We start from the raw sequence: 22,222 nt of genomic DNA, 5'->3' as shown, positions 1-22,222 counted from the left end.
CTGCCCGGAGAGAGTGCTGGGTAAATGTTAAGTGATAACAATAACCAGCAGAAAGTCCCAAAGCGGAGCCTTTGCTTTATTGCTTTTAGGAAATTTTACCCATGGAGAGTGGATTACCAGTAACAATCATAGAGCAATTTCATTCTCCTTTCAGCAGACGTGGATGACCAAGCAGCCAGTGGGAGCAACCCTGGCTGTCTCCATCTGAGACAGTGGTTGTATTAGTCTCAAATAAGGAAAAATGAAACAACCATGTGAAAGCCTGGCTGGCAGTCATTAGAGTAATTCCGTGTTTGGGCTGCCTCTGTGTTTTGGGGCGGGGTGGGGGGTTGGTGATTGGGGCCATTAACAGTTTACTTTTAGTTTCAGAAGCCACAGATATTTTCATTACTAGTGTCCTCAGGCATAGACTTTTTAATTTAAAAAAAGAAGTAAAGTTCAGGATGGAAATAGCCCATCACCACAGGAACATCTCTGCAGCAGAAACACATTATAGTTTACCTGTCAATCTTATCATCCATCATGCCAGGTTTATTTTTGAGGGTCTGGAATGAGGAGGAGGAAGTGGGGAAGAAAGGTGATGGCAGGGCTGACAGAGGAGCCTCCAGAATCACTACTACGTTGGAAAAGCTGAGGGCTCAATTCCGAAGTGGTATTGACATCTCGGGTTTCTCACCTCCCTGGCTGATAAGAAACTGATCATTCTGAACCTGAGATTTTCCCTACTTCTTCCAAAGCCATTAATGCCCTACTTTGAGGATTTTTTTGGACAGGTGTTACGGTAGATTCAGGTTGGCTACAAATTCTTGGTCGCCTCCCCAGTGACCAAAGGTGGGTTTCATTCCCCTCCCTTCCTTGAATCGGGGCTGGCTCCGTATCTGTTAAATTAACACATCCCTGCAGAAGTGCATTAGGCAGCTGCAGGCCTGGCCTTCCAGGGGACCATGGCTTCCTTCCCTCCTCTTAGAACCCAGCTCCCAGGCTGGCTGGGGCCCAAGCCACTCGGGGAGGCCCATGGCCAGCCAGCAGGGATTGGCAGCCCCAAAGGTGCCATCCACAGCTATCCATGCCCCAGATGACATCGTGTGCAGCCCAAGAAGCCCAGGCCAGGCCAGTCCACACAAGAGGAGCCCAGAATCTGGACAGAGAATAAAATGGTGCTGTCGGCTGCTACGTTTGGGCGCGGTTTGCTCTGGGAGTTGACTGGAATTGGTAAACTCACAAGAAAGGTTTATCTTGCTCACCAATGCAGAAGCATGGGACCCAAACCTTACTAATGGGAACAGAACCATTCAGAACATGGGTCAACATCCTTATTCTCGAGTGGGTTTTGATCTCGACACTGGCTTCAGCTTTTAGGTCTCTTTTTGACACTCCACACAGAAAATTTTAAAATAGAAAAATTTCATTTGACTACAGCCTCACCCCAACATGTGTATCTCACACAGACCTTATTTTTTAAACAGAGTTTATTGTATTTAATACATTATAAAATTTGAAAAATTGTAGGAAAGCAGCAGACTCAAACTGGAGCAACTCTAACAAGGAATAATTCTGGCCCCTTTGCAAAACTGATCAGTTTAAAAACAAAGTAATGTTCACATCGGTGAGGCGGACAAAAAAGTGTGACTTCTGTACAAACTATATTAAAAATTTCATGTCTCACGTCTTTCAAATGCAGTGTGCTCATGAGAGTTTTTTTTTTTTTTTAAGTTCTGCTCGGTCCCCCATCTAAAGAGAGACATGAAACTTCCATATGCAAAGAAATGCGATTCTAGGTGTTTTTGTTTTCAAAGGAAAAAGAAAGACAAAGGAAAAAGAAACAATGGATGGCTGTTGGCAATGGAAACCGTAGGGAGATTCGTCCTCATTGCTCATGGCTTGTTTATTGGTCAGAGGCCTCGGGAGGCCCAGGACACTTCACGGCCATCACAGCACCAACTGTGGCTACCACCTTTTTTCTTTTTGCATTTCCTACCTTTTGACATATATATATATATATTTATATATTTTTTACACCTTGAGGATATCACTATTCCAATTGTTCCCATATGAATACAGGTGTGGTCTCTACTGGATATAAATGTGTCTTTTATTCAACTTTAGGTCCAAGATTCGGTTTGCTGTCCCAACTGCACATGAATGTCCCTTTCTGTGTTTGCGTTATTTGTGGTGTATGTTTTTCTCCTTTTGGCAGAAGAAATATGTCCATCTAGTCCAGAGGCTCTTGCTTTATCCGGATGACAGAGGGTCCACGGGGCGTCCGCCTCAGTTCCCGCCGCAGGACGTATTCGCTGAACTGAGATGAGTCCACGCCTCCCCCACAGGAGCCCACGACTTCAAATCCTCTTTGCTGCAACCTCTCGAGGACCTGTGAGGGGTCGAGACAAGCATCTGGTTAGGGGCCAGTTAGGTCCTTTGGCCACGTAAATAGCCCAAAGACTGTCGCATGGTTTGACATCATGTGCAGCTTGAATCCATCTTATCCAAGCCCTGAGTCTCTCTGAGTTTCTGTTTTCCAAGACTCTGGATTCAAAGGCAGGAGGGAGCGAGCAAACGTTTCTAATACCTACAATGTGCCTTCATAAGCTAGCTCCACATGTGCCAAGTTATTCACTCATTACAACCACCTGGCATAACGGGTGGAGTTGGTCCACTTGACAGATGAGAAAACTGAGGCTTACACCTAGTAAGTGATGGAACTGGGTTTCCATCTCAGGTCTCTTTGGCCTGAAATCCCATGTTTTTTGCAATGCCATCTTGTCTGCAGAAAGAGAGTTCACATTTCAAAGCTCATTTACCACTAACATGTTTGATGAGATGATAAAGACTATGGAGAGACAGTGATATTATCTGAATGTACTTCATCAGTGATTCAGCCTCAACTCATCCACTCCTGATTCAGCCACTGTTCTAACTGCCTGACACTGAGTTCATATATTTCAGCCTGGACGACCGATACCATTTCAACAGCAGAAGAAATGGACTATTAAAGACAGTCAAGGTTTATCTACAGCTTTTCAAGTTGTGGCATTTGAAACAGACTTACTGCCTAGTGTGCATCCAGAGAGGCAAGAATAAATGCAATGGTTCTTTATACATGTCCTATATTAGAAAACATCTAAAAATTTCTCATATAATCAATAGGTATTTAAAATGGAATCTGATTTTGAAACCAAACACCTAATGCCAGAAAGATCCCTGGGTTTGTCATTACTTGTCTGACACTCTTGAATGCAGGGAAGAGTTCTTGCAACTCTTACATACACAAAAATACAGGAAACTGATCTACAGCAGTATGCTTCTTTGGGAATCTAACAAATATTAGACTTGCAAATGTTCCCTGCCAGAATTCTGGATATAGTTAAAATTATTTCTACACCACTCTAAAGGCAAGATGATTCAATCATAACTTTTAAAAAATGCTTGGCTCAATTTTTTTTTTTTTTTTTTTTGGAGTTAAGTGAAATACTATCAAATAACTTTCAAAATGTGATATACCGTGGATCCCTTACTACGTCTTTTTTTTAACTATTATTTTTTGGGGTGCCTACTTTTACATGGAATATAATCTGCTATTTTGCAAAACAGCTAATTAGATATGTTTGGAAAGCAAGAATATACTTTCTAAAAATTAAAACTTCAAATGCTGGCAAATTAAAAAAAACCCAAGCAAGTCCTTTTGAGAACAAAATGAACACTCTTCCCTGCAGCATCTACTTCTGTACATAAATTTACAATGCATATGCCTACCAGGCAGCAAAAGGACATAATAAAGAAAACAATCTCTAAGTTTAAAAGTAAGCACATGAAGATGTGTTTTGGTGGCAGGTGAATAAAAAGGTGAAGAACAGCTCACTCTAAGATCTCCCCAGTAAAGGCAGGAATGTAGCTTGTCAGCAAGAAACACACTAGTTTGCTCGGTCAAATCACCGCCCTGGAAAGGATTCATCTTGATAAGGAGAGGAATTAGGAAGGTAGAGGAAGTTGAGCAATAAAGAACTTATCTTGGATATCATTTGTCTCTCAGTGTTGTTAGGTTGTTGGATTGCTCTTATAAGGACATTCCTAAGCTGCCTCCCCAGAGGATCTAATATGCATAATATGATAATAATGCAATATGATCAATCCAAGGTTACCTGGGAGGTGGTAAAACTTATTCCCATGTAATGTAGACAGCTTATGCTTCTTGGCCATTCTTCTTTAAGTATCAACTTGTTAACAGCAAAGTTCCTTAAAGTCAGTGATCATTTGGGAATATTGAAATCGCTCCAGTAGATACATTGTTCCTGTGCCTTAGCCCGAAGCCTCTGAGCACCTAAAGGACTGGGCCTGTCCTCTCGATGGGGCAGGAGCTAGTATGGCCATGTCGTATGACGATGTTAACACAGATGAAAACTCACCTCTGATCAGACTCGAATGACGGGGCAACATGTCAAGCTTGTGAATGTCTGATAGTTATTCTGGGGCGGGTCCCTGGAGAAGTGATGAAATGCTGCCTAGAGAGGGCCGGGGGCAGGGCACGGGTGGGAGAGATTTCAGGCTCTGGAGGCCCCGCTCAGGAGCGGCACCGGGCGGCTCAGCTGCGCCTCTGCACCTGTGCAGCCCAGGGCTGCGTCTGGGGTGTGTACCTTCCTCCTGCACGCCCAGCGCTCAGGGTCGGCAGTCTCCTGCTGCTCTGCTCTCAGCCATCTATTCACAAAATTCAAAAACTATAGACAGCTGGGAAACCATCCTCAAGAGGCAGAATGGTATTGGGTGCTTCTAGTCTTGGAGTCTGGGGGCAGTTTTTGTTGGCTCAATACTGAATAAAGTCATGGGTCCACTCCAATGAAGTCACCCCATGGATTTCCACTGAGTTACACAGACCTGGAGTCAAGACCCAGGTGTGCTTTGTTTTCTCATCAGCAAGATACAGAATTAATAGTGCCAACCTGTTACGGTTGGTGTAAAAAGACAAAGCACTTAGCCCAGGGCTGGCACACATCAGTTACGACAGTGATCACACCCACCAGCGTCTAAGGCACGTGGCCCCTCACACTGTGTAAACCCAACTTCTGAATTCTGCCCTTAAGTCGTCTTCTCCTCCCATAAACATCTCTACCTCAAAAGATGCTAATTCCATTCATCCCCTTTCTCCATCAAAAATCATAGTCATCCTTGGCTTCTAGCCTGTAGCTCGAAGCCATTATCAGAAAACCTTGCCAGCTCTACATTCAAGATATTCAGGGTGGTCCAGTGGTCAGGACTGCGCTCTCTCAGTGCTGAGGGCTTGGGTTCAAGTCCTAGTCAGGGAACTAAGATTTCCCTAAGCAGTGGGAGGACTGCCCCTCAAACAAAACAAACAAACAAACAAAAATTACTGTGGGAATTCCGTGTCAGTCCAGTGGTTAAGACTCTGTGCGTCCACTGAATGGGGAAGTCCCAGGTGAGGACACAGAGATCCCACAAGCCTGCAGCAAGGCCAAAAACGTCTTAAAAATAAAAATGAAAACAGAAGCTGAAATTTGTTCAAGGCCATGGGACAATTTTTTAAAAAAGATTTATTTATTGATTCGGCTGCATCTCGTCTTAGTTGCCCTGCCACACGTGGGATCTTCGTTTCCTGACCAGAGATTGAACCTGAGTCCCCCACACTGCAAGGCAAATTCCTAAATGCTGGACCACCAGGGAAGCCCTCCCACACAACCATTTTAAGACATCATTCAGTATTCTGTTCATCAAGCCATAATGGCACTCGTGAACATGTATGTAGTATGGCAAGTGTGTGCCTGCTTGATTTTACTAAAGAGTGGACTAGTTTGGGAAAGCGCATTGGAACACCTGCATGGCACAGCTAAAGAAGAAAGATATTCAGAGTCGGACACTTCTCAGTTATTGCTCGGACCCACTTTCTAACGGGTCCCCCTGCTCACCCTGGTTTCTACCTGCCGCTGGAGTATTCATTTTCAAATATGAGTTACAACATGTCGACTTGCTCAAATCCTCAAACGACTTTCCATTTGATTCACACAAGCGAGGGAATCAAGCCCCCAAAAAACCAACACGAAGAATCTGAGTGCTTCCTACCCTCTGTGAGGCCCTCCACTGTCTGCACTGGGGGTCTCGGCACTCCCCACCCCACCTTCACTGCCTTCAAGCCTCACTGGTTTTCCCGATGTTCCTCAATACATCAAGCACGTGCCCCTACCTGGGGAGCCTCAGGACTAGATGCCCCCCACCCCTCCAGGATACTCAGCCCCAGCATCCTCTTCTCACTACCTGCTCAACACTTAGGAGGGTGACTGTTTGCCCGGCCACCATGAAAAGACAGCTGTGGCCTGTTTCCTTCCCTCTGTATCTCCAGTGTTCATACCAGCACCCGGCACACAGCAGGCGCTCAGTAAATGTTTGTGGCATGACTGAATGAAGGCCACAGAGCAGCAGTCCCTGACCTTTTCGGCACCACGGACTGTTTTTGTGGAAGAGAGGTTTTCCCCTCACCGGGGGAGCAGACGGTTTCAGGAGGATTCAAGCCCATTACATTTACTGGGCACTTTTTTTCTCCTATTATCACATCCGCTCCACCTCAGATCCTGGAGGCTGGGGACCCCTGCTGTAGAGGGGTGAAGAGTTCACCGGCCCAGCAGAAGTGTTACCACGTGAGGGGTCTCCAGCACCTTGGAGGAAATGCACGCCATGAAGACAAGGGTGAGTAACCAGCACCGAGAGGGACCCTGGCAGCCACACGGCGCGTGACGACGCGGTACCTGGACTGAGTTGAGGTGACAGTAGCCATTCAGCGGAAACCTGATGACGTGCGTCGAGTCGTGATTCCAGCCCGCGTTGACGGAGTTGCACATCACGTCGCCGATCTCTGGGAACACTTCTTCTATCAAGGATTTGTCTCCGCTGAGTGTGATCCTCTCTCCGAGGTCTGGGGCCACACGCACCACGAGGCACTCGCAGGGCCTTGAAAAGCGGCCACTTTCTCTGTCCTGCTTCCATCTTTCCATCTCCAACAGCATGGGCTGGAGCTGAAAATATTTTGCCTCTTCATATAACAAAGTATAGTCCTTAGAAGGAAAAAAAAAAGGTAGCTCATACTTAAAAATGCAAACATAAGGTACTGAGTATGTCCACATATAGGGGGGTGAATTTCTTACCTCTGTTATTTTGATATTCAAATCTGGGTGTAAATTTTTTATTTGTAGAGACAATTTGCATTCACTCATTAATTCAGTGATTATAACAGGAGTTAAGAGTAATAACTGGGCTTCCCAGGTGGCACTAGTGGTAGAGAACCCGCCTGCCAATGCAGGAGACATAAGAGACGAGGGTTCGATCCCTGTGTTGGGAAGATCCCCTGGAGGAGGGAATAGCAACCCACTCCAGTAATCATGACAGGAGAATCCCATGGACAGAGGAGCCTGGTGGGCCACAGTCCATGGGGTTGCAAAGAGCTGGACATGACCGAGTGACTTAGCACACAAGGGTAATACGGGTTAGGTGGGACACTTCCCGTGAATTAAGTCCTACCATCCCCATAGCTACCCAGTGATTTGGGAATCATTTTTATTCCCATTTTGCCAACGAGAAAACTAGTGTGTGAAAGGATTCACCAAGACTTTTGTCTTTTTGTAGGAAAATGCCTTTGAGCATTTAGAGTTTGACTGTGTCGTTGAGACCCCACGTTATAGCCTCTGGATGCGGCGTGCATATGCGTTGGGGGGACAGAGGCATAGCTATGCCCTGTTCACCCTGAGTCTACGCTCCTCGTCACCCGCAGTGGCAGCTCTAGAACTTCTCGAGGAGGGGGCGGGCAGGGCCACAGCACAAGCAGGGGTGGAGAGCTAGGGAATGGGCGCCTGCTTCTACTTATGGATGGGCGAGGGTTTGAGAGAGGCTGGTGGACGATGCACTGACCTCTGCCAGCTCTCCGTGCCCCCATCACAAAGCGAGAGAGGCAGACAACCTCCGGCCTGGGCTCCTGCAAGACGGCGGTGCAGGCCCCAGTGTTCCCTGCAGCACTGTTTACAGCAGCCAAGACATGGAAGCAACCTCAACGTCCATCGACAGAGGAATGGATAAAGAAGGTGTGGCACATACATTCAATGGAACATTACTCAGCCATTGAAAGCATGAAACAGTGCCATCTGCAGCAATGTGGAGAGACCCAGAGATTGTCATACTGAGTGAAGTTAAGTCAGACAGAGGAGAAATATCAACTGACATCCCTTATATGAGGCAATCTAAAAAAGAAATGGCACAAATGAACTTATTTACAAAACAGAAACAGACTCACAGACTTAAGAGAACGAACTTACAGTTGCTGGGGGGACGAATGGGGCGCAGGGATAGTTAGGGAGTTTGGGATGGACACGTACACACTGCTATATTTAAAAGAGATAAATAACAAGGACCAACTGTACACCACAGGAACGCTGCTTAATGTTATGCTGCAGCCTGGATGGGAGGAGTGTTTAGGGGAGAATGTGCATGCTCAGTCATGTCCAACTCTTTGCAACCCCATGGACTGTAGCCCACCAGGCTCTTCTCTATGGGATTCACCAGGCAAGAATACTGGAGTGGGTTGCCATTCCCTTCTCCAGGGGATCTTCCTGACCCAGCGATCGAACCTGAGTCTCTTCAGTCTCCTACACTGGCGGGTGGATTCTTTACCACTAAGGCCACCTGGGAAGCCCTTGGGAAAGAATGGATACATGTCTATGTATGGCTGAATCCTTTTGCTGTCCACCTGAAACTATCACAGTGCTGTTAATAGGCTATACTCCAGAGTAAAATAAAAAGTTAAAAAAAAGAAAAAAGATAGCAGTGCAGGAAAGGAAACTAACCTACTTCTGAAAGCACAGGCACCCAGTCTTCGGGAGTGGTTTCTTTCCTCTTGTCTTAAAAACTCTATTAAAATACACACAAGCCATGGAATGGGAGGACAAGAGAGGCCGAGCAGGAGGCAGAAGCTTAGGAACAATGTTATCAAGCAGGTCAATATTATGTCTAAACGTAACTATGGCCACAATCATCTCTGGCTGTAAGATACGTGGATGCTTGTCCAGACACGCTGGCTGAGAACATTTTAATCACTGACAGGCATCCTGCCTTCCTTCCAACAGGCTGGAGCTGGCAGGCGGTGCCCGGGGCCTTGCATGGAGAGCCAATGCCTGAGCCCAGGGCCCGAGTGCCACCAGAGGCCTCGAGACGGGACGGGGCAGGAGGGAGGGTAACCACAGGGGACTGCTTTATTTGGCACTTTGCTCTTTTTAGCAAATAGCAGTGGTGACATTATTCAAGCCTTCCAGAGAAAACAGTTTGGAGGAGCAGGAAAAGAACAAGTGAGCCCCTGCTGGATCACTGCCTTCGGAAGAGAGAAACTCGGGCCGCATAGAAACTGCAACCGCGGACGCAGGTCACCAGAAGGGGATGCTGCTCTACTGTCATCTCCTAGCAACCCCATCACTATGGGAGCCCTGGCTCCCTGCAGGGGAGCCACCCTTTTCTCCCATCATCTCATTTCACCTGCTCTGCCTCCTGACTCACAGGAGCTGCTGTTTAGTTTGGTGTTGAGAACCAAGCTGAGGCGTGGCCACTCTTAGGGGAGAGCCGAGCCCCTCAGCCCAGCCCAGCCTGAGGATAGGAGTGGGGTCTGCAGGTTCCTTCCAGTCCACCCGGGGTCTCCACTACCATGCCCTGGCCGTCTTTGAAGGCCACCAACTGCAAGATACCAACCTTAGTACTTTACTTACTCATCAAGACGATGGCTCTCAAGGAAATTTAAGAACATTATTGAGAGTTAGTTACACAAGCGATAGAAGTGAGAACTTCTGCTACTGCTTTTTATTTCCCTGTGAGATTTAATTACAAGTTTTAACACAAGAAAGAATCTGGACTTCTGAAAGGGTGCCATCAAGTCTTTAAATCTTTGTTTCCTTTAAATACTTTTATTTATTTTTGGCTGTGAGTCTTCACTGCTGTCTGGGCATTTCTGTAGTTGCGGCGAGCAGGGGGGCCTACTCCCTAGTTGTGGTGCAGGGGCTTCACGTTGCAGTGGCTTCTCTTCTTGCAGAGCGTGGGTCTAGGGTACAGAGGCTTCAGCAGTTGTGTGTGGGCTCAGCAGTTGTGGTTCCCAGACTCTAGAGCACAGACTCAACAGCTGTGGTGCACAGGGCTTGTTGCTCTGTGGCAAGTGGGATCTTCCTGGATCAGGGATCGAACCCGTGTCTCCTGCACTGGAAGGTGGATTCTTTACCACCGAGCCACCAGGAAAGGCCAAGTCTGCAAATCTTAAAGGTGCTCACAGCAGTCTTCTTGACCAGGCTTGACCCTGCGCAGGAATCCTTTCTAACATCACTGAGTTATGATCACTCAACCTGACTGAATGATGCTTATCACCTAATAAGGCACAGTTTACTTTGTTTGCAGCTCTGATTGTTGTAAATGTCTTCGTTAGAATGACCTGAATTTCCTGTTAACTTCAACTTACTTGTTCTTAATTCCACCCTCTGGAGTTTCAGCCATCTTAATCTTTGACAAGTTAACCCTTCAAACATTTGAAGATAACTGTTATGTCCTAATATTATTCAGGCTGAAAACACCCAACTGTTTCAGCTCCTAATCATGTGTTAGGACTTCAAAGTTCTTCAACGTCTGGTAGCTACAGCTGGCCCTTAATACAGCTTTGAACTACATGGGGCCCACTTACAGATGGGATTCTCCCACTATGTACCATGATGTTACATAATCTGCGGTTTGGTTGAATCTGCGGAGGCGAAACTACAGACACAGGGAGGGGGCCAGCTGCATGCAGGGTTGGCGCTCCTAATCCTCACATTGTTCAAGGCTCACTTGTACTTGAACTTGCCAACAGCCTTCCTAACACCCAGACCAGAACAGAACCTAACATTTCAGACATGCTCTAAAGAGTGCATCATCAACCTTCGTACAACCTGGCTGGACACTGAAGCCACCGTGAATTCAGTCTGTGTTAGTTCTCAGTTGCTGTGGTAACGATTAGCACCTGTTTAGTAGTTTAAAGCAGCACTTGTTTATTCTCCTGTTCCGGAAGTCAGAAGTCCAAGTTGGGTCATCACAGCTGTGTTTATCCTGGAGGCTCTATGGGAGAATCCATTTCCTTGGCTTTTCTGGCTTCCAGAGGTGGCCTGCAACCCTCGGCTTCTGGTCCAGCACCACAGCCCCCTCTGCTTCCACTGTCCCATCTCCTCCTCTTACTCTGACCCTTCACCTCCTTCTTTCACTTGTAAGGACCTTTGAGTACATTGGCTTCACCTGGATTATCCAAGATAATATTCCCATCTCAAGATCCTTAATCTAATCACACCTGCAAAGGACCTATTACCATGTGAGGTGACATCCTCATAGCTTCCAGGAATGAGGACATGGATGTCTTTTATAAAAAAAATCTTTTAAAAAGATTTTTTGATGTGGGCCGTTTTAAAAGTCTTTACTGAATTTGTTACAATACTGCTTCTGTTTTACGTTTTGGTTTCTTGGCATGTGGAATCTTAGCTTCCTGACCAATCTTAGCTTCCCAACCAGTATGGAACCCATACTCCCTGCTTTGGAAGGCGAAGTTGTTAAGACTGGACCACTGGGAGGTCCCCACGGATGCCTTTGGGAGGCCTTATTCTGCCCTCCACACAGCATAAGGTCCTCTTAGTTTTCCTGGAAGCCCCAAAGTCCCATTACTCTATTCACATTTCCTCAGAGTGAAATTCCTACACCTTTTTTTGCACAGCTAGATCTCCCTCATTCAGCATTTGTGAACAATTTTAAATCCTCTATTACTTATCCCTCTTTAAATTACATACTGGAGATTCTGGACTTGTTCCAGTGTAACGAGAAAATTCAGATTCTTTTACCCAACGTTCTTGGTCTTCCTCTCATTTTTTGGTGTCATTTTGAACTGGGTGTTTTGTTTCTATTTGTGAATCATTTTTTAAAGTACAGAGAGGACAGGGCTACCTACAGGCCTTTGTTCAAGCTGACTCTTGGGTCATAAATTTAGTCTCTAGATTCAGAATGCCAAGTGGTTATACAACCTATAATCCAGCTCATAACTGTGACATCTGTTAGACACCTTTTGGAAATACTGTGCATTTGGGTGGGACTTCATGGGGAAGGCTGGAGGTGTGCAAGGGGCTCCAAGCTGCCATATTGCCAGAGACTCCCCGTAACTGTTTAGGGCTCCAGGCTACTTATCTGTCAATTGAGGGGAATCAATTGCATTCAAGTTGCTTCTGACCCTGCTAAACTATGAGTCTGTCTCCATGACAAAGCCCAGACCTACAAGTTTGTCTACCATAACCCCAAAGTAATGAGACTAAAGGACTTGGGTTACAAGTCCCCTACACTGACTTGGACCGGCTCTTTTTTTAATCTCTGAGTTCACAAGCCAGGTGTGTAGTAATCCATTCTGAAATCTGGCCAAGGACTGACAGCCCCTTTCTACCTAAGTTGCTCACTGCTGCTGAGTCGCTTCAGTCGTGTCCAATTCTGCGCAACCCCATAGACGGCAGCCCACCAGGCTCCCTCGTCCCTGGGATTCTCCAGGCAAGAATGCTGAAGTGGGTTGCCATTTCCTGCTCCAATGCATGAAAGTGAAAAGAGAAAGTGAAGTCGCTCAGTTGTGTCCGACTTGTAGCGACCCCATGGACTGCAGCTTACCAGGCTTCTCTGTCCATGGGATTTTCCAGGCACGAGTACTGGAGTGGGGTGCCATTGCTCAGTTATCATTATCTGCTCTGGGAAAATTAGGGAAACACTGGCCCTTATCAGGATTTTGGCCCTGCTCAGTAATGTCTCAAGGATCCTGCTAGGGGTCATTCAAGTGAAGGATTAAAAGGGTTCCTCTGAAGGTCAACCGGCAGACGGTACGTCATCTCATGGACCTAGCCTTGAACCACCTCAAGCCACCTGGCGTTCTTTTAGTCTCTCTTGACTACCTTGGCCCCATTTCCTCCTTTTCTGCTGATCTGCAGGGCGGAGCCACCTTTCGCGCTGGGGGAGCGAAGGCTGGAGAAGGGCTGAGCACATGCGCTTGGTGCAGCTATCAGCTCCCCATGCCAGCTTGCCTCCCAGCATGGTCCTCCGTCAGCCCTAGAACCAAAAAGGTCACTTCTGTTGTTACCATCTCCTGCATGGCTAAGCTCACGCTTGCCATCTTTTTCTAGGCAGGCTCCTTTGTATCAGTCCTCTGCTTCCTGGGTTTCCCTTGTGGCTCAGCTGGTAAAGAATCTGCCTGCAATGCGGGAGACCTGGGTTCGAAAGATCCCCTGGAGAAGGGAAAGGCTACCCATTCCAGTATTCTGGCCTGGAGAATTCCATGAATGCTACAGTCCATGGGGTCGCAAAGAGTCGGACACAACTGAGCGACTTTCACTTCTCTTTGCTTCCTAACGCTGCCTCCCATTTCATCAGAGAACTCCCTGCAGAACAGCCCGCCTCCACCGCCACTCTCCTTTCTTTCCTCAATAGCAATCACACAATTATACTGTCTCAATTTCACATTTTTTAGAGATTATCCTGTTTCCTTTTAGGCTTTCTGGCCTTGTGGTTATCTCTTTGGTCTCTCAATCTCTTTTGAAGTCATTTTCCCTGAAGCCTCAGTTCCTATCTGATGATGTCTGCCTTCCTTTTGTCAACTCTTGCAAACTCTGGACGACTCAGCCTCCTGGAGACAGGCAGGTGAGGTGTTTACGGAACCATAGCAGGTTTGGCCCCAGTTCTTCTCATGAAGGAAGCGAATCCAAAGCATCGCCTCTGCTTTCAGCAAAGTGAGTCCAGAATGTTCTAGATGCCATCACCTTCTCCACTCCCAGGCCGATGTTACCTTTTCTCATTAAGACAGCATCAACCACATCTCTCAGCCTCTCAGTATCTCTCATATCTCTCAGTAAAAGAGAGGTTATTAACAGACCTTTTCATGCTGAAATAATTTTAAAGTCCTAGAACACACATTTTTTAAATTAAAAAAATTTTCTGAGATTTGCAATAGTTTTGAGAAGCAGAAAGATCAAGATCTCATTTTACAGGTGACTCCACTGAGCTTCCCTGAGACCCCGGAGAGAGGTACACAGAACAGGAAAGTAAATGTGAGCAGACTCTAAGAGGCATATGGGCCATGTTTCAAAAGTTTATTCCTTGATTAAATATTTGAATTCAGATGACATTTTTCCTACAGTGAGGAAAGTGATATACGCAGTGCACTGCTTTCCTACTGCTGCCGTCAGAAATTACCACAAATTTGCTGGTTGGAAACAGCACAGATTTATTCTCTTAAGAGTTCTGGAGGTCACAATTCTGAAATGGGTCTCCTGGGGCTAAAGTCGGGGTGTTGGCAGGGCCACTTTCCTTCCGGAGGCGAGGGGAAAATATTTTCCAGCTTCCAGAGGCAGCCCTGTCCCCCTGGCTCCTGTCCAGACATCACACCACTTCCTTCCTCACATCTTCTCTGACTCTGACCTCCTGCCTTCCTCTTTCACTTCTGAAAACTCCTGTGGTTCCACTGGGCCCGCCTGGATTATCATGGATAATCTCCCCAGCTCACTGGCTCTTAAAGTTAATCACATCTGCATGGTCTCTTTATGGCAGGTAAGGTGACACTCACAGGTTCTGGGGATTAGAATGCAGACGCCTTTGGGGGCCATTACTCAGCCTCAACACGCAGCTTCCAGTTCCACAAAAAAGTTCAAAGGCTTATTTCACTCCTAAGGTACCTGAAGTTTTATGGGTCCTTCCACTCAAAAGGCAACTCAGCCACTCATTCATGCATTTTAAGACTTGTCTATGTGAAGCTGCCAAGCTAGGCACTGTGGGCATTGAGAAGGCTTTTTGGTGGGAAATGCGCCCAGCTCCCCCCACAGAGATCTAGAAGCCCTCCTCCTACCCACGCTCGGGACATAGGATCCTGCTCCTGGGCCATGGGATCCTGCTCCTGGGCCATGGGATCCTGTTCCTGGGCCATGGGATCCCTCGGCTTGCTTCCCAAGATGGCAGGGCATGTATGTATCAGGGCACTTGCCGAGAGGAGGTGCCAAGAAAATGAGGGGAAATGAAAGTATTTTTTATATTACATTTCATCAAGAGCATTCATGCAGTAGTTATCATAAACAAAAAACAGATCCCCATAAAACTTTCCTTAAAAAAAATTTTTTTTGAGAGCGTGGGCCACCACAGTTTTTTCAGTGTTGGAGGTTTGGGACTTCTAAAATTCTTAATTTCCCTGGCTCTGCAACCCTCCCTCCCTTCCTCCCCATATTGATTTTTTAGAGCAGTTTTGTTCAGGGCAAAATAGAGCACAAAGTATAGAGATTTCCCACGTGTCCCCTTAACCCTACACATGAATAGCTTCCCCCAACTTCGACATCCCTCATGAGGGGACCACGTGTCACAATCTATGGACCTGCACTGACCCACATACCCACTCACAGTCCTCATTAGGGTTCACTCTTGCTGTTTGCCATTGTGTGAGTTTAAACAAATGTCTGATGACATGTATCCACCATTATAGTATCATACAAGGCGATTTCACTGCCCTAAAACCCCTCTGTGCCTCGCCTATTCCCGTCCCCACCCCCACACACCTTTCTCTTCCTCAAAGCCTGGAACGACTGGTCCACTTACTGCATTTCCCTTGCTACTTGGGACTTCTTGCCAGGAGGCTTCCTCCCTGTTCAGTGCCGTTGGCTTCCGGCTCCTCCTGACCACTCTTGTTTTCCTGGGGCAAGGATGCCCAGCCTATGATTTAAATGATGGCCAGTAAAGGAAACACAGGCGGTGGCGAAGTCCCTTCTCTCCCTGCCACTATCTCCACTCTCAACTCTCTAACTTTCCAAAAGGAAGCCTAAAGTGTACACTTAAACCTATCAAATCTTTAGATACACGTTGCAGTTTACGAGAAACGAGAAGCTAGAGTAAGGAGCTCCCATAATCAGGCAACCAGGCAAATTCAGATGGTGGGACATTCCATAGGGCAACTGGCCAGTCTCTTTTAGCAAGTCAGCATCATATAAAAACGGAACTATGTGCGTGCATGCTCAATCGTGTAGTTGCGTCCAACTCGTTGCAACCCATAGACTGTAGCCCACCAGGCTCCTCTGTCCATGGGATTCTCCAGGCAAGAATACTGGAGTGGGTTGCCATTTCCTCCTCAGGGGATCTTCCTGACCTAGGGATTGAATCCCTGTCTCCTGCTTGGGAGGTGGATTCTTTACTGCTGAGCCACCACGGAAGCCCCCAAAATGGTATTATACGAGATAATAAAAAGGTATGGACATAACTAGATTCAGTGAAGTCTTGGATGAGATATCAACTCAGGAAAACCAAATAGAAAGGACATTTTTGGGGTCAACCATGGAAATGTGAATATGGTTGCATAATTAGAGGAAATAAAATTTATTAAAATGGAAAGATAGAGATATTATCTGAAATAAGCATAGAAAAAGACCCAGAAGTCTATGCACTCAGGTTTTATCAATAACATCAGCAATCTCTGAGTGGGATACACTGTTAAAACTTTTTTTTTTGCTTATCTATATTTTCAAATTGTCTACAGTGTACATACGCTTTTTCTATAATATTAAATAGCTACTAGAAACAACTAATAGACTTTTGAACTTAAGCCAGGAAGAGGTAAGTTGGGGATTTAAGCTGGCAAATTTTTCTTTACTTAAGCTGGCACATTTTTCTTTATCTAAGAAGGCTAGACATTCATCAGATACCAAAAGAGATGTCAGCAACATGGCGGACACCTACCAAAGATGTTCAAAATAGAAGCCTAGAGAGGGATAACTCTGTGGTTCCCCATTAAAAAAAGGAACTAAAGCTCTGGACTCCTGATGAAGTGGGAATCACAAATGTGTGCTTACGTACATGCATGCATGTGTGTATATGCATGTGTGTACCCTCACATACCTATGCATGCATAGGTGTGAGCAGAAAAGAGAACAATGATGAATGAGTCAGTGTAATGGAAGTGGGGGGCGGGAAATGAAGGGAAGACGGACAGTCTTCTCAATAAAACCCAGCAGAGAGTTGTACAATCACTTATCTAGAGAAGAGATTCCAACATCTTTCAGTGGGAGCAAGGCACAAGCAGCTGCCACTGAAGTGGTGTTCTGAAGTATGAAATTATCTAAATTGTTAAATGGGTATCTGGCTCAGACAGCACATTTGCAGAATGAGATTTTCAGGGGCTGAGGATGCTGTGATTTCGAGATCACAGGAATGTGCTCAAGCCAGCATCAAACAGCTGGAGACAGGGGGTAGGGGTGGGGGTCGGTGGGGGGGGGGGTAGGGGGGCAGGTAATCAAGGAATGTGTTCCCTGCAAAACCAGCAAGAGAGATGGATGCTGTGTCCCTTTCCCAAGGTTAGGAAATAAACTCTGCCGAGGAAGAAAGCACTACTGTACTGCTCAGGAAGGGGCAGGATGAGCCGTCTGCGTGTCTGCACTTGTGATTCACACGATCTGCGGTACACGCGCTCCCATCATCAGCCAGTACAGCTCCTGTTCTCCTTTTGCTCCACCAGGTTCCCGACTCCCTGTATTTTACAGCCTGTCACCCAGAGGTTCCGCGGGAAACATTTCAGAACTCTGGGACACGTGAGGTTCATCTGAAGTACTTTTTGTCTTCCCCCAAGCGTGGGCTACAGTTGAATCCATAGGCAATTAAAGGGTGTGTTCTGTGCTTAGCCTTGATGAATGACAGGTCTTCCAGGGCTCTGGAATCCCAAGGGAGCACCACGGTGCAGAGAAGCACCCATCCCATCCTCACCAGGGGGGTGACAGGTTGAGTCCTCAAGGAACTGTCCTCTGGAATAGGTCACAGCTTAACTCCCATGCAGTCTTTCTGAAGGTCTAACTTGAATGTTCTTGGAGGAAAAAATAATGCCTGCGACATTTAAATGTGTTTAAAATGCCTAGCTCTGTTTTTGGAACAGAATGCAACTAGAAACTCATGGCTATTACCAGTTTCTCACTGTGATTCACCATAAATTGCTTTATATTCCCTGGGATCTGTATCTCTTTTAATAATGGAAATTATAAATTAATAAATTAGCCACACAAGTAGCTTAGGATGATGTTACATACGTACAGGCTTTATATTTTCCATTTAGTCCTATAAGGTTTTAAAATATTTTTATTTATTTTATTTTTGGCTGCATTGGGTCTTAGCTGCAGCACACAGGATCTCTGGGTGAGGTGACTGGGCTCGGCAGTTGTGGCATGAGGGCCTAGCCAACCTGAGGCACACTGGCTTGCCTGGGAAATCCCATGGACAGAGGAGCCTGGTAGGCTGCAGCCCACTGGGTCACAAAGAGTCGAACACGACTGAAGTCACTGAGCACACGCGCGTGCACACAACTGTGATATTAAACATCAGCCACAAGCATCGAAATAGCCAGTCAACAGCACCTTAAACTAAGGGAGACTTGTTTTTCTCACATGAGAAGTCAGAGGTCCCTGGCTGTTGGCAGTGGTATCTGCCCAGTGATGTTATCAGGGACAGGACGCTGTCTTTCTGTTTTGTCATCTTCATTGTTGACGTTCTGGCCTCATGCTTGTCACCTCAGGGTCACAAGGTGACTGTCAGAGCACTCACATCTCTTAAGTCTCCTGCATTGGCAGGTGAGTTCTCTACCACTAGCACCACCTGGAGAAGGCAATGGCAACCCACTCCAGTGTTCTTGCCTGGAGAATCCCAGGGACAGGGGAGCCTGGTGGGCTGCCATCTATGGAGTTGCACAGAGTTGGACAAGACTGAAGCGACTTAGCAGCAGCAGCAGCAAGTGATAAATAGGGCTTCCTAGGTGGTTCAGTGATAAAGAGTCCACCTGCCAAGCAACAGATGTGGGTTTGATCCCTGGATTGGGAAAATCCCCTGGAGAAGGAAATGTCAACCCACTCCAGTATTCTTGCCTGGGAAATCTCATGGACAGAGGAGCCTGGCGGGCTGCTGTCCATGGAGTCGCAAAAGAGTCGGACAGGACTTAGGGACTAAACAACCAGAAGTGATAAATCAAGGTCAGGGAAAGAGCATCAGACAGACGGAGCAGTCTGCTCTGAAGGGGGACAAGAAGATGGTGGGGCACAGGTGTAAGAGCCAAATGGGCAGGGGTCTCGGGGGCTCTGACAGGGTTGTGCTGCTTTGCTCCATGAGCAATGAATGGGAAGCCCCTGCAGAGTGAGTCTGAAGCAGGAGCAAGTCACAATGCAGTTTGTTTTTTATAAGTGTCCCTAGGTGAGAGGTGGGGTGGGAGATATAGGGAGGGAACAGGGACAAAGGCATGGCCATAGAAGGGCAACAGGAGGGGACCTGGCCATGATGGAAGTGTTTTGACCTTGACCGCATCAGGGTCGACATCCCGCTGCGAGGCTGCGGTAAGATTCAGCAAGAAGTTACACCAGGGGGAACTGGGATCCCTCTACTGTTTCTGACAACTTCATGAGGATCTACAATGATCCCAGAAAGTTTAATGAAAAGAAGTGTCTCCTGGTTTCAACATGGAGAGTGGAGGAGAAGGAGTAAGGGTGGAAGAGAGGAGACCAGTGATGAGTCATCTGAGCTGCCGGACCTTGGACCAGGGAGCGGGGATAAGAGGTGTGGATTGATTCCAGAAGTATCTGGAGCGTACTATGGGCCGATGGATGGATGGATGTGGGAGGGGCGGGACTGGAGCAGAAAGGCAGATTCTGGCATTTTCCTGAGATAGGACACAAAGGAAGAGGAGCTGGTTTGGTAGTGGGGATGAGGAGGCGGGCCTGGCCAGCTCCTGGGTGGGCAGCTCAGGTTAAAGAGGCCATGAACGATCTAGGTAAAGGTTCTGAAAAAGAGAAATAAAGGTGACATTTCTCCTCTACCCGCTTCCCAAGTCCCAGTGCCTTCCTTCTAGGAAAACATCAGCGGGTAAGCACCTTTGGTCCAGTGGCTGCCCGGGTATCATACTTGGCGTCCTTTCTCTACTGGCCCGACTTGCTCTACCAGCCCTAACGCCTGCCACCTGGGGCTCTGGGTCTGCAGAGAGGCTGGGGTCACCCCCAGAGCCCCCACCCTCGTGCAGCCACCTCTCCCCTCCCTCACTCCTCCCTCTACTTCTGTGCATCTCCACAGGGGCCTCTGCCTGCTTTCTAGCAGCAGCCCTCACTTTCTTCCTCTTTCACCTTCTTCCATGGAAGCTGGTGTGGGAAGCGGGTGGAGATGTTCAACTCTGCAGCCGGTGGGCCCGGAAACATGAGGCCTGCTGCCTACCATCTACTGGCTGGCTCTGCTTGGCTGAGCAGGTGTGTCCCCAGCTCTAGGCTGAGGGCTGGAGACAGAAGACTTGCCCTCTGGAGACCTCCCTGGTGGTCCAGTGGTTAAGACTTCACATTCCAATGCAGGGGCTGTGGGTTCAGTCTCTGGTTGGGGAGGTAAGATCCTGCATGACTCATGGCCAACTATCCCCCGGCCCCCGCCAAGAAAAAAGAAGACTCGCGGGCTGGCAGGAAAGGGCATGTGGAGAGAAGCATGTGAAGAGCACCCTTGAAAACCGCCTAGTAAGGCGCCATATTACAGACCCGCAAGACAGTTTCCTTTCCGAGTTGGAAGAGACCATCACTGATAAAGCTGCCAACTTTCACTTAGGAGCCACGTTGCACAAACCAACTTCCCACATCTGTAAACGCTGGAACTGGGCTCAACACCAAGAGAGGCCGGCTCTGGAAGGTTCCCAGGAACTGCCACTGACTGGGGAGCAGCAGGGCCAGGAGAATTCCTCCAACTCATTCCAGGGCTGCAGGGAGCTCCACACGCTCACTGCAGTTATTACTCTTAGTTTTCTGCCAAGTGTATATTGTTCTCATGGAAGCGACGTGTACATGACACGACTCTTCTATGCTCTTTTCCATATGGCTAATCATGCCTGGCACAGGCCCCACTGTTCAAAGTCCTGAAGGAGAGGGTGGATGAGAGGCCCTTCAGATCCCTGTTAATTTTAAGATCTATTCTTCTCTTGGTTCAGTGGTAAAGAACCCACCTGCCAGTGCAGGAGATGAAAGAGATCTGGGTTTGATCCCTGGATCAGAAAGATCCCCTGAGGAGGAAATGGCAACCCACTCCAGTATTCTTGCCTGAAGAATCCCATGGACAGAGGAGCCTGGAGGGATACAGTCCTTGGGATTGCACAGAGTTGGACATGACTTGGCACTTCTATATAATTTTCTATCTATTTATACACATATATGCATAATTTTGGCAACCCACTCCAGTACTCTTGCCTGGAAAATCCCATGGATGGAGGAGCCTGGTAGGCTGCAGTCCATGGGGTCGCTAAGAGTCAGACACGACTGAGCGACTTCACTTTCACTTTTCACTTTCATGCTTTGGAGAAGGATATGGCAACCCCCTCCAGTGTTCTTGCCTGGAGACTCCCAGGGATGGGGGAGCTTGGTCGGCTGCTGTCTATGGGGTCGCACAGAGTCGGACACGACTGAAGCGATTTAGCAGCAGCAGCAGCATGCATAATTTTTACATGAATAGAAACATACTATACATATTCTACAACTTAATATTTTCATTGAATAAAATCTTGTTTTTTTCCCCATGCATCAACTAACCCATAGTATGAATATTCTATAATATTTTGTAACCATCTGCCACTGTTAAGCATTTTTAATTGTGTCCAGTTTTGCTATAACAAATATAACTATAGTAAATGTTCTATGTACATGTATCTTTGAATATTTATGTTATTTCTAGAAATAAATGAAAAGACATGGAATTGTTAAACATTCCAAGTACATATATCTGAATATTTATGTGTTACTTCTAGAAATGAATAGACATGAAATTGCTATAATTTAAAAATTTTGAAACTACCACTAAATTGTCCTCCAAAAGTATTTAATAGTTTTCACTCCCAGCCACACTGTTCCTCAATACGATATCTTGGGCTTCCCTGGACTGCAAGAATCCACCTGCAATGAGACAGAGCTGAGTTTGACCCTTGCATTGGGAACATTGCCCTGGAGGAGGGCATGGCAACCCACTCCAGTACTCTTGCCTGGAGAATCACCATAAACAGAGGAGCTTGGCAGGCTTTAGTCCATGGGGTTGCAATGAGTCAGATACGACTGAGTGAATAAGCACACAGCACTACCTCTAAATTGTCTTCCAAAAACATTTAATAGCTTTCACTCCCAACCACACTGTTCCTCAATACTATGTA

At 46.9% G+C, this 22,222-nt stretch overlaps 1 protein-coding gene across 1 annotated transcript in view; it reads right to left on the bottom strand.

Annotated features, from left to right (window-relative positions):
* Nucleotides 1–2,072: 2,072 nt before the first annotated feature.
* Nucleotides 2,073–22,222, bottom strand: part of KCTD1 (potassium channel tetramerization domain containing 1) — a 99,644-nt gene continuing 79,494 nt past the window's right edge. Inside the window, exons 4-5 of the mRNA XM_052660545.1 lie at nucleotides 6,750–7,055; nucleotides 2,073–2,371 (exon numbers count right to left, since the gene is read on the bottom strand). Coding sequence (XP_052516505.1) covers nucleotides 2,213–2,371; nucleotides 6,750–7,055 — 465 coding nt within the window. The 3' untranslated portion in view covers nucleotides 2,073–2,212. The remainder of the gene's footprint in view (nucleotides 2,372–6,749; nucleotides 7,056–22,222) is intronic.

The sequence above is a fragment of the Budorcas taxicolor genome, chromosome 22 (genome assembly GCF_023091745.1).
Source record: "Budorcas taxicolor isolate Tak-1 chromosome 22, Takin1.1, whole genome shotgun sequence".
Lineage (NCBI taxonomy): Eukaryota > Metazoa > Chordata > Mammalia > Artiodactyla > Bovidae > Budorcas > Budorcas taxicolor.
This window is presented reverse-complemented; position numbering and strand designations above follow the sequence as displayed.